General features: G+C 41.0%; 1 protein-coding gene across 3 annotated transcripts in view; it reads right to left on the bottom strand.

Moving 5' to 3' along the window:
- Positions 1–3,047: 3,047 nt before the first annotated feature.
- minpp1b (multiple inositol-polyphosphate phosphatase 1b) overlaps positions 3,048–13,489 on the bottom strand; it is a 59,090-nt gene continuing 48,648 nt past the window's right edge. For all 3 annotated transcript variants that reach the window (XM_060939747.1, XM_060939748.1, XM_060939749.1), the window contains 2 exons: positions 7,766–7,896; positions 3,048–3,945 (listed from right to left, as the gene is read on the bottom strand). In XM_060939747.1, the coding sequence (XP_060795730.1) occupies positions 3,567–3,945; positions 7,766–7,896 (510 nt within the window). In that variant the 3' untranslated portion in view covers positions 3,048–3,566. The remainder of the gene's footprint in view (positions 3,946–7,765; positions 7,897–13,489) is intronic.

The following is a 13,489-nucleotide window of genomic DNA, read 5'->3' as shown; positions in this document are numbered from 1 at the left end:
CACACCTATGGTCTTTGGACTGTGGGGGAAACTGGAGCACCTGGAGGAAACCCACGCAGACACGGGGAGAACGTGCAAACTCCGCACAGAAAGGCCCTCGTCAGTCACGGGGCTCAAACCCAGACCTTATTGCTGTGAGGCGACAGCACTAACCACTACATCACTACTATCTCCTACCTCTCATCAACAACACGGTCGTGGAGGTGGTCAATAGAACCGAATTCCTCGGGGTGCACATCATGGACAACTTCACCTGGTCAAGAAGGCACAGCAACATCTGCACTTCCTGCATAGGATGAGGAGAGCCCACCTGCTCCCACCCATCCTCACTACATTCTACAGAAGCACCATAGAGAGCGTTCTAACCAGCTGCATCTCTGTGTGGTCTGGAGGCTGCAGTGCCTCTGACAGGAAGAATGTGAGGAGAGCGGTGAGGACAGCAGAGAAAATCATTGGGACTTCTCTTCTGTCCATTCAGGACATTGCACCAAGGCGCTGCATGTCTCGAGCCAGAAACATCATCAGTGACCCCTCACACCCTCACTATGGACTGTTCTCACCTCTGGCCTCTGGAAAGAGGTTCCGCAGTATTCAGTGCAGGACCACCAGGTTCTGTAACAGCTCCCCCCCCCCAAGGTCACCAGACTGCTGAACTCCAAATCCAAACTTCTATTTATTTATAACTTGAACATTTCCTAATTCCACAGGTCACTTTATACTATTGCACTTTAAATTATGCAGCAGCAAAAATATTATAATTTAATACACTTCATATTTAATTCCATGCTGAGCCAAATTGCAACAAAATTTCGTTCGGTGTACACTTGTTGCATACTGAATGACAATAAAGGTTGTTTAAGTCTGTCATATAAACGCTTCAAATTCCAGCACCACCAACATAAAAAGCCTTCTTGCATCCCTGTACCCTGTTGTCAGAACGGCAAAGCAAATTATCCCATATGTAACTAAAACATAGTAAATTCAAGCTGCCTGAATGTGTAACCCATGTAATCTTGAAGGATCATAATTCAGAAATCTGCTTGCTCATACTCACACAAGCACAATTTAATAGGCGAGTTCCAAATCAAGGTATGCTTTTATAGAAGTTGCCCAACTGTGCTGAAAAGTCAACAGTGACAGGAGACGGGTTGATAGTGAATATGTATTTACAGTACCAGTCAAAAGTATGGACACACCTACACCTTCAAAAGTTTTTTTTTCTGCATTTTGGACTATTTTCTTCACTGTAGAACAATACTGAAGACATCAAAACTATGAAATATGGAACAGATATGGAATTAAACAACAACAAAAAAAGTGTTAAAAAACAAAATGTTTCATATTTTAGATTCTTCAAAGTAGCCACTGTTTGCCTTGATGCTTTGTACACTATTGGCATTATCTTAACCAGTTTCATGAGGCAGTCACCCGGAACGCTTTTCAGTTAACAGGTGTGCCTCATCAAAAGTTCTCATCTCATCTCATTATCTCTAGCCGCTTTATCCTTCTACAGGGTCGCAGGCAAGCTGGAGCCTATCCCAGCTGACTACGGGCGAAAGGCGGGGTACACCCTGGACAAGTCGCCAGGTCATCACAGGGCTGACACATAGACACAGACAACCATTCACACTCACATTCACACCTACGGTCAATTTAGAGTCACCAGTTAACCTAACCTGCATGTCTTTGGACTGTGGGGGAAACCGGAGCACCCGGAGGAAACCCACGCGGACACGGGGAGAACATGCAAACTCCGCACAGAAAGGCCCTCGCCGGCCACGGGGCTCGAACCCAGGACCTTCTTGCTGTGAGGCGACAGCGCTAACCACTACACCACCGTGCCGCCTTCATCAAAAGTTAACGAGTGCAATTTCTTGCCTTCTTCCTGTGTTTGAGATTAAACAGTAAATAATAAAAATACACCAAATATCCCTGGGGCAAGCCCTGTGATGACCTGGCGACTTGTCCAGGGTGTACCCCGCCTTTCGCCCGTAGTCAGCTGGGATAGGCTCCAGCTTGCCTGCGACCCTGTAGAACAGGATAAAGCGACTAGAGATAATGAGATGAGATCCCTGCGGCAGCACGGTGGTGTAGGCTGTCACCTCACAGCAAAAAGGTTACAGGTTCAGGCCCAGCAGCCGACAGCGGCCTTTCTGAGTGGAGTTTGCATGTTCTCCCCGTGTCTCTGTGGGTTTCCTCCGGGTGCTCCAGGTTCCCCAACAGTCCAAAGACATGCAGGTTAGACTAATTGGTGGCTCTAAATTGACCGTAGGTGTGAATGTGAGTGTGAATGGTTGTTTGTGTCAGCCCTGCAATGACCTGGCGACCTGTCCAGGGTGTACCCCGCCTCTCACCCATAGTCAGCTGGGATAGACTCCAGCTTGCCCGCGACCCTGCACAGGATAAGCGATTACAGATGATGGATGGATGGATAAATATCCCTATTCCATAACTGTAGTAATCCACATAATGTCAAGAACCGATTAACTTAGCAAAGAGAAACGACATCCTTCATTGCTTTAAGACAGGAAGTGTCTTAATCAAAATAAAGAAAAACATTGAATTAGAAGGTGTCCCCAAACTTTTGATGTGTATTATAGGTAGGATTTGAAGTGAAAATTCTTTTTATTTACTTTCAAGCATCAAGTCACTGACTCATTACATCATTTTTAGTAACTCCTTTAAGCTCAGGGTCTGGAAGGAAGGCTCTGGGAACACTGGGCACGAGGTGGGAAAGCAGGGCACATCTCACCTAGACCCACAAGTCTAGCGATTTATCTTAACCAAATCACTTACTGTCATGTTTGTGGAAGGAAACAACAGAACCTGGACAAATCCCCCACATGGACCCAGAGAGAACATGAACTTAAGATCGACTTGGACACTCTACCCACTGCACTGCACAAGATGAAGTCCAGTTTTGGTCAAATTGATTAACCTTCTATATTCTCATCATAATTAGCAGTAAAAATAACAGCTATTGCACAGACTGTGTTTTTGAATTATCGGCAATTACAAGCATAATCATGATGCACTCTTAAAAAGCGTTAAGAAATTTGAATTTATTCATATATTTGAACAATCTGGAGTATGTATTTATCATCCAGGTTCTTCGTTTAACACTAAACCACAAAACATACTAGTTTTTTTTTCCTCCTTTGGATAGTGTTTGTCAAATATCTAACCCTCATTAATACCAGGATGCTGACACAGTTATCATCACTGCATGCATTAACAGGCCACATCAGACTATTCTTTATTTTAAAAATAAAATGCCTTTTTTTTTAAACTTGAAAAAGGTCTTAATCTCAGAAATGTATTTGGTACCTTACAGTAAGTTCTTAATCAAATTTGGCTTCTGTGAAGAAATCTTCCAGGTAAATAATAATAATTTAAAAAAAACCAACAACTTAAACCATAAATAAACCACATATTTGGTCACCAATAAAAATCTCACATTTGGTTCGCCATCTCACACATCATTTAACCAGCAAGATTGCTCAGTCCAGTACTGGCACATTATTCTTTTACTCTCACCCTCACCTCCACCTCTTTGCTTACCCATGTCACAGCTCAGTGTTCCTAATTTTACCTTTAAGCATTTCACATTCTTTCTTAAAATCACAGCCATGCAGAAGGTCAGAGTAGTGTTTCCTGACTGTGTCATACAGTGGAGCTGGGTCGCTTATGTTAGGAAAAGCCATTGGTTTCTCATTGAGGAATAACTGGAGCCTGAGTCCGTCTGTACACTCATACAGGACAAAGAGCAGGTTTGCGGCATAAGGCACTATCTGACTGCTGCGGAACTTGCGGCTGTGCTGCAGAGGGAAGTTCTTCGCCGTTAGTGGCGTTTCATCCCTGAAGAAACCCATCAGAGACAGCAGAGGCAGCAGAGTCTCACCATGGCCCACCTGGATAGTGACTGCCTTAGTCACTTCTCCAGACCTGAGTAATGATAATAACAAAAGACATTGATCTTTACATCCAACCTAAAAATCAGTCAAAAAGAACTTCAGCACCTGAAGAGTTTTTAGATCTTCATTTATTAGGTGCAGTAAATCAGTATGGCATTTCATTCTTGTCAGTCAGCCCATGTCCGTTTAAATAAGAGAGAGTATGGAGGCAAGTGATCAAGGGGTGTTCTTGATGTTAGTAACAGACAGCACATACAACTCGCACTTGAGCTGATATTGGTGCAAATGTAAGTACAGTACAAATATAAACAATTACAGAAGTCAAAGTCACATTATAAAGAAATCTAAAGGAGTCATGTGTCATAAATGAATGTTCTCAGCATGTTCTTTAACTGGTCTGACAAGTTGTATATAACAATGACCTGCATAGTGAAGCCTTGGCAAAACACAGGAATCAACATGAAAAAGGCAGCATACAGTGCTTAATACATTTATATTGGCCTTGGATACCTTTACAAAATGAAAGGACTTGTGGGTTCGGAAGCAACTTTCATCAAGTCAAATTTATTTATAAAGCGCATTTAACACTCTGAGGTCCTGGGCCTGTCAAACACACTGTGGCAGTCCGATAAACCTTGACATTTTTAAGTATTCCATCTAACTAAAAACATCCGTGCAAAAGTGACACACATGGTTATATTCTGGACACCCTCAGCAATAATAATATGAGAGTAAAGTGAATGTAATGAAATTTGTTTTTATTTAAATTAAGTGCAAACACAACCTTACAAAAAACAATTTTCAGAGTCTCCAAACCTCATGTATTAAAAAAACAACACTATGAATATATCTGCACAAGACTTTTGAAGTCTGAACCTTGTAAACATAGGTGTTGGCTACATAAAAGTAAGAACAGCATTCAGAAATGTTATGTGGTTTCAATACTAATTGTAGAAACTTCAGACCACCTTTGTTTTCTCCAAAGCCAGTTACCCTTTGAAATGAATATTGATGTAAATGTATTGATGTAAATGTAATTCACCTGTAATCCCCCCTCCCCCCATCACTGTCAATAGTCTATTGGCCCTTTTCCACTACCCTTTTTCAGCTCACTTCAGCCCGACACAGCTCGCGTTTCGACTACCTCAGAGCAGCACAACCCGGCTCGCTTCAGCCCTACTTAGCACCCGAAACTCGCACGGTTTTGGAGTGGGGCTGAAGCGAGCCAAACCGAGCCGAGTGGGGCTAGGGGCGTGAGGAGACACTCCCCTGTGCACTGATTGGTGAGGAGGAGTGTCCTCACACGCCCACACACGCCCCGCGAGCACGCTGGGATCTGTAAACACCATAAACCCGGAAGAAGGAGAATTACGAGAATTTCTGAAGCCTTATGCGCCTCGCCTCATCTATACGCTCTTGCCAGTATCTGTTGGCGTTGTCGGTGACAACAAGCCACAGCACCAAGACCAGCAACACTAACGACTCCATGTCCTCCATGTTTATTGTTTACTATCCGGGTCGTGAGACTACCGCTTAAAACCTCACTGATGTCACTGTTTGCGCCGCCTAACGACATCACGTGACGTCCACCCACTTTCGCTAACTCCACCCAATGTGTCCACCCACTTCCAGCCAGCGCGGTTGTAGTCGAAATGCAACTCCAACAGCCCCGCTCAGCTCGACTCAGCCCAACTCAGCACGGCACGGCTCAGCCGCGTTGGTAGTGGAAAAGCGGCATATTTGTCAAAGACCCTGGCCCCTGTACCTCCCTGCCCCCACACTTTCCCTGCTTGGAAAGTTACTGCAAAGAAAAGAAGCCCTAAAAGCCAAAGCTATGGGTTGTTTTACAATCAGGGTACGCAAGCTAAAAATCACATTTAACACTTATTATCTTCAATATAAAAAGGCTTGACTAAATAAACTCGGTTGTTTATTGTAGCCCTGTGATAGCTCTATTTACCATGCAAAAAAAAATTGGTGATAACGTTATTTTTGGTGAATGTATGGCAATATATGTCATATTTAGCAAAATTACTCGTGTCATTTAGAAAAAGTGCTTTTTTGACCACAGGTAGCTCCAAAAGGGATGCACTTAAATCATTCTTTATAACATAAAACAAATATTTGGTTCCATATCATTGGAAACATAGTTAAGTTTTAATGTTGAATGCCAGTAAGTTTTCAGACTATTTTGATCAAATTAGTATGTAATTGTGTCAAAAAAAAAAATGTCCTCTCCGAGACAGCTAATTTTTCAATATAAAATAACATATCTAAAATGATTATTTTCATCCTAAAATGTGGTCAAGATATTGGGACATAAATATTAGAGACAACTAACACAAAGCTTACAGCCTTATATTTAAAAGCACTGTGGAAGTAGTGGATTCTGAATTGTCAAAAAAAAAAAAGTCCTCTCCGAGAATCACTTCATTTGTTTCTCCCAGCCCTGCTTAAAGCTACACTTAATCTTGTTATAATACAAACTATTACACATGCCTATGTTCATATGTGTATTAATTTCCAAAAGTGCAGATTTGATAGTTTTTTTTTTTAATTTGAATTTTGGACCCCTGTGACACAAACTTTGTACCCTGATTGTAAAACAACCCCTATCAGTCACAGATTAAATATTCTGGCTTCTTCTAAATCTTATAATAAATATGCCCTCTTGAACTGTAAGATAACTCAATAAAATGTTCAATAGCTAATGATCATCCCTGGATTGTGTCTCTCTGCTGTCAGTCCTCATCTGGATGCCAAGCATCATAACAGTTCCTGTCAGGTTGAAGGCAAAGGAAAACATCACACATTTTGCACTTCCACAAGGTTTTTGTTTTCCTACCCTGCAACCTGCAGTACACACAGGCTCTGCGATCATCACTGGCCCTATTCCCATTTGTGTTCAGCTCAATCCCACAAACTGGCTTGTGAGCCTTGCCAACTTTCTTCAGAGGAGCCTTTGGGGCCTCAAAACACAGTGGCACACCACACAGCTGTGCAGTGAACTCCTCCATGAAATCCCTGTGGCTCAGGCTTTTCTTCTGCATGTTTTGCATGAGTTCTTCATGGAGGATGAAGGCATTTGTTGCAGCAATGTCCAGGAAGTGAAGAAAAAGCTTCTTGTACCACTTCACAGTTTAGTGCTGTGTAGTACTGGATCAACTGGTCAGACAAGTCCACACCATCCATGAACTTGTACTCTACCACGGGTTTGGGTCATGGAACAGACTGTCTTGACCAGGCACTTCCTCAAAGTTTCTCAGTTGGTATGGAAACAAGTGAACATGTGGACTTGTTTATACCAGTAAAATGGGGCGTGTTCTCACCTCCCCTTGCTACACAATGAGCGAATGACGACACTGATGTTCCATGTGCTTAACACGTGAATAGCTGATGGGTGTGTCGTCAAGAGGCTGCTGCTGGCTGAAGTACTAAAATTTGTAAGATTTGTTTTTACTCTCTTTACAAAGTGCTAAAGATAATGTTTTATATATATATATATATATATATATATATATATATATATATATATATATATATATAAATAAAAGGTTTCTAGTGGTGTTACTTGAATGTTTCTAGCACAAAAACTCGCGGCACTTTAGATGCATGTTTACTAACAGTCCGAAAAGTCCCCCGTGGGGGTTCGGCGACCTGAGAGAGTGTTAAAACAACAGGTGTTAAGCCAAAGTGCTGTACAAAAAGCATATAATAACAATACCAACAATACTGCAAAAACAGGTTCTTAAAAATTCTAATTCACAATTAAATCAAGTTTAAACATGTAATATTAATTTTCAGTAATTTAAGGAAAAAGAATTTTAGCCTGCCTTGCTAAAACTGCCTACCTGTAGTCATATGATGCCTGGTCGAACCTCCTGAAAAGGTCATGAAAGAGGACACAACTTGATTTGCTGTTGATGTCGTGCCCATATCCCCTTTTCCAGTACTGTTTCAGATCATTTTTGTATTCGAGGACCTTAAAAACAGACAGAACAACTTGTTCATATCAGTGGTGCTTCAGGAAGGGATTAGGAAATAACAATCTGTACAATTACAAGTGTGGTAAGTGTGATGCACTCATGCATTTTCAGTGGATGTCAGACAGTAATAGGAGCAAGATTTTACTGTAAACCAACTTTAAATTTAAATATCTTAATGATAGATCCACTGTTTATCCTAGTAATACAGTGTAAATCACATCTTGCCCTGGGAAACCAGATCTACCACAGAAAATGCATGATATGCATTTTCAATAACGAGTCCCTTAAAACTGATATACAGTGTCTTGCAAAAGTATTCATCCCCCTTGGTGTTTGTCCTGTTTTGTCGCATTACAAGATGAAATTAAAATGGATTTTGGGAGGGGGGTTAGCACCATTTGATTTACACAACATGGCTACAACTTTAAAAAGGTGCACATTGTTTTATTGTGACACAAAAACAATAAGATGAAAAAGCAAATCTGGAGGAGTGTGCATAGGTATTCACCCCCTTTCATACGAAACCCCTAAAGAAGAGATGCTCCAAGCAATTAACATCTTAAGTCTCATAATTAGTCAAGATCCATCTGTGTGCAATCAAAGTGTCACATGATGTCTGTATAAATCAACCTGTTCTGGAAGGACTCTGCAACACGACTAAGCAAGCAACATGAGAACCAAGGAGCCTCCAAACAGGTCAGAGACAAAGTTGTGGAGAAGTAGGATAGGATCAGGCTTGGGTTATTAAATTTTTTTTTTTTTTTAAATCCCAAACTGGACCGAAATGGGCCGAAAAAGGGTTTAGATACCTGGGTATAATTATTACTCCTGATACAGCACAGCTATTTGAAGCTAACTATGGGAAACTGATAACCGCAATAAAGGATGATTTGGCTAGATGGGAAGTTTTACCCTTGAATCTGGTGGGAAGAGTAGAAGCAGTAAGAATGAATATATTGCCAAGACTGTTGTTTTTGTTCCAGTCGTTGCCTATTGTGATTTCTGGTGCTTTTCTAAAAAAAATTGGACAAAATCATATCGAAATTTGTATGGCGAAATAAGAAAGCAAGAGTTAAATACAAGACGCTTCTTAGTAAAAAAGAGAGGGGAGGGTTGAACTTACCTAACTTAAAAAATTACTATTGGGCAGCACAACTTAGAGCAGGGGTGGGCAATTATTTTTTCCATGGGGCCCACATGAGAAACAGAAAATTTTGTGGAGGGCCGGACCAAAAGGCTGAACTAAATTCTGCATAATATTAATTGTATTTCTTTATATAAAGCAGTAAATAACATTGTTTTTACAAGCTGCTAAGACTGGTAAGAGTATGGAAAAAACGAGGTTGCCTTACAAAAAATGTCATTTATTCAATCAAATTTCCCAAAACAATGGTTAAAAAAATGTGAACGTTTGTACCATTTTTTTTTTCAGTCACATTCACCCCAAAACACAATAAAGACATCACAATATTGTCTTTCTACTCCAAATATCAAGCAAGATGCATCATATTATAATAATGATACCGTGTCGACTCGGTGTAGGTATCAGATCTACAGATCGGCTCGGGCTCCGGCGCCTGCTGGTGACGTCACACTGTGTGATTGGCTGGACCGTTTGAAGGATGACGTACAAGTTTGTGGTTGGTCTGGACAAATTACGGAAGTAGTTATCGCGGGATTAGGTTTCGTGGGATTTCATGTCATGTTCATGTCGCGCGCATTGCGTTTTTGTTGAACACAACTTCAAAATAAAAGCAATGCACATTCAGTCCATGCATGAGGTAAAATTAGAAAATACGTTTATTTTGTAATTTCTCATTAACCTTACGCGGGCCGGTCAGAATGAACCAAAGGGCTGGATGCGGCCCGCGGGCCGTAAAATGCCCAGGTCTGACTTAGAGCCTTAATTATGTGGATCACTAAAGAGAAAGATTCAGTGTGGGTGGAGATGGAACAAAATGCATGTCAGCATGTATCTTTAGAATCACTCCCATTTCTGAACGAAAAGGCTCAGAGGAGAATCAGAATGGGTAATGAGTGGATCAGGGGAACAATGAAAATTTGGTCAGCAGTACGAAAGGAGTTGAAATTGTCGAATTCTGTAGGCAGGGCTACTAAAATAGCAAAGAACCCAGATTTTGTACCATCTACCATGGATTCAGAATTTAACAAATGGGCTAACAAGGGGCTAATATATATCGATCAAATGTTTCAGGGACAGGGGGCGTCGTGGCTCAGGTGGTTAAGGCGCCATACCATGAATGCGGGCGACCCGGGTTCGATTCCGGCCCGAGGTCATTTCCCGATCCCTTCCCGTCTCTCTCTCTCCCGCTCATTTCCTGTCTCTACACTGTCCTATCCAATAAAGGTGCAAAAAGCCCAAAAAAAAAAAAAATCTTAAAAATGTTTCAGGGACAAACATTGAAATCATTCACACAACTCCCAAAAGAATTTAACTTACCAGTTAATGATTTTTACAAATTCTTACAGCTAAGAGATTATCTACAAAAACACCAGGAATGGGAGAACATTTGTAAGACACCATCTAAATTAGAGGAAATGTTGTGGTCATTTTCAGAGGACAAGTCAAAAAAAGGGGTTATATCAAAAATTTATAAAGCACTACAACACGAATCTAATGATAACTAGACAGGGACACTCTAACGAGTGCAAACCCCGCCTTTTCCCTATTAAAATACATTGGGTGAAAATTTCGAAGTTCTGCCATGACCTTGACCTTTGACCTCCAAAATTTAATGGTTTCCTTCCTGGGTGATTGGCAACACATGTACAAAATTTGGTCCAAATCGATCCATTGGTTCTTGAGATATCTTGCAGACACACAGACAGACAGATACACACACACACAGACTGACGCAGGTGAAAATAATAACCCCTCCGACTACTGTCGGCGGGGTTAATAACTTTGACATCAAAGAAAAATGGGAGCTGGAAGCCAACATCAGAATATCAGAAGAAGAATGGGAGGAAACATTTAAAGAGGGACACAAACTAACTAACAGCCCAATATGGAGGGAATTTGATTGGAAAGTAAAAATGCGCTACTTCAACACCCCGTTTATTACATCAAAATATAGCAATACAACTGATTTATGCTGGAGGGTGTGTGGAGCGGTGGGTGATACCACCCATATATTCTGGGACTGCCCAAAAATAAAAGATTTTTGGGAGAATATTCAGAAGGAAATTAAAAAGAGATTACTGGTATTAATTTCCTTATGGAACCGGCGTTGTACATTTTGGGTATAATTTCTGACAGTATGACAGACAAGAGCTCTAAATATTTACTAAGAATCCTGCTGCTGATCGCAAAAAAGACAATAACAGCTTCCTGGTTGAAACCACAGCCTCCAAGTATAACACAATGGAGAGACAGGGTAAAAAATGTGTTTATCATGGAGAAAATCACAGCAAGACTACAGTTGAAAACAGACTTATTTGATAAAAGATGGTCATTATTAAAACAAGCAATGCCAAAACTCTAATCTCCTCCACTTTTTTTTTTCCTTTTTTGGAGCATTTCTTTTTTTCCTCACTTGTAAAATATTTGTACTTTGTATTGTTTTTCTCGCCTGTAAAGTGCATGTACTCTGTACTGTTGCTTCCCCCCCCCACTTGTAAAGTACATGTACTCTGTACTGTTGCTTCCCCCCCCACTTGTAAAGTACATGTACTCTGTACTGTTGATTCTCTCACGTATTGTGTGGTTTTTTTTTTTTCCACTTGAAAAGTACTCGTACTAAAGAGAACGCTTATTAAGGCTAACGGAATGGAGGCGAGATTTGGTTGAGGGGAAATATGACGTACAAGAATACGGTCTGATATTTACAAAGATGTATTCAACATGAAGGGAAAAAAAAAAAAAGAGACTTTCAATTCCTATAATTACAAGCAAGTGTAACTGTATATAATATACATCTCCTCTGTTTAAGTTTGTGTTTGTATGTATGTAGTTGTCAAATAAAAAATAAGTTCAAAAAAAAAAATCCCAAACTGTGAATATTCCACAGAGCACCATTAAATCCATTATAGCTAAATGGAAAGAATACGGTACCACTACAAACCTGACAAGAGAAGGCCGCCCATCAAAACTCACAGACCGGGCAAGGAGGGCATTAATCAGAGGTGCAACAAAGACACCAAAGATAACACTGAAGGGGCTGCAAAGATCCACAGTGGAGATGGGAGTACCTGTCCATAGGACCACTTTAAACCGTACACTCCACAGAGCGGGACTTTGTGGAAGTGTGGCCAGAAAAAAAAAAGCCATTGCTTAAAGAAAAGAAAAATAAGAAAACACATTTGGAGTTTGCCCAACAGCATGTGTCAGACTCCCCAAACACATGGAAGAAGATTCTCTGGTCAGATGAGACTAAACTTGAACTTTTTGGCCATCATGGGAAATGCTACATGTGGTACAAACCCAACACTTCCCATCACCCTGAGAACACCATTCCCACAGTGAAGCATGCTGGTGGCATCATCATGCTATGGGGATATTTTTCAACTGCAGGGACAGGAAAGCTGGTCAGAACTGAAGGAAAGATGGATGGCACTAAATACAGGGCAATTCTGGAGGAAAACCTGTTTGAGTCAGCCAGAGGTTTGAGACTGGGATGAAGGTTCACGTTCCAGCAGGACAAATGACGCTACACATACCGCTAAAGTTACACTCGAGTGGTTTCAAGGGAAACATTTAAATGTCTTGGAATAGCCTCATCAAACCCAGACCTCAATCCAATTGAGAATCTGTGACATAACTTGAAGATTGCTGTACACCAACACAACCCATCTAACTTGAAGGAGTTGAAGGTTTTGCCTTGAAGAATGGGCAAAAATATCCCAGTAGCTAGATATGCTAAGAAAATAGAGACATATACCCCAAGAGACTGGAAGCTGTAATTGCAGCAAAAGGTGGCTCTACAAAGTATTAACTTTTTTTTTTCTTGGGGGGTGAATACCTATGCTCACTCCAGATTTAGTTTTTTTTTTTTTCATCTTGCCACAATTTAAAAAAATAAATAAATAAATAAAAATGCACAGTTAAAAGTGGAAGGCGTGTTGTGTAAGGGTGCCACCCCCCCCCCCAAAATCCATTTTAATTCCAGCTTGTAATGGGACAAAACAGGACAAACACTGGAGGGGAGGAGATGAATACTTTTGCAAGAAAATAGTTGAGACTCTTAAAGGTGGAGTACGAGGTTTTTTTCAGGAGTATTTTTTACCATATTGCTTGAAAAGCTCCTCACACCCATGTTGCAAGCAGTACAATAGAAGGTTTGACCCAAAAACGAAATATTTTAATCCAGTCTACAGTGTAAAATAAAGGAAAAACGCCATCAAATCCTATTGAGGTAACCACCTCAAAATGATTGGATACTGACACGTCAATCAGACTGAAGCCCGCGACCCCAAACCCCCCACCCCCCGCCCCTACAGTATGCGCAGGGACCACTCCAGCCATTTCAAAGTTATGAAGGCATGGCACAAGCCAGTTCGACACCAATGAAGCATGGGTTTTTGAAACCACCTCCTCCTCCCGTATCCACTATTAGTTCGGATTCACTC

The sequence above is a fragment of the Neoarius graeffei genome, chromosome 14, assembly GCF_027579695.1.
Source record: "Neoarius graeffei isolate fNeoGra1 chromosome 14, fNeoGra1.pri, whole genome shotgun sequence".
Classification (NCBI taxonomy): Eukaryota; Metazoa; Chordata; class Actinopteri; order Siluriformes; family Ariidae; genus Neoarius; species Neoarius graeffei.
The sequence above is the reverse complement of the archived record's forward strand: the minus strand, read 5'-3'. Positions and strand labels throughout refer to the sequence as shown.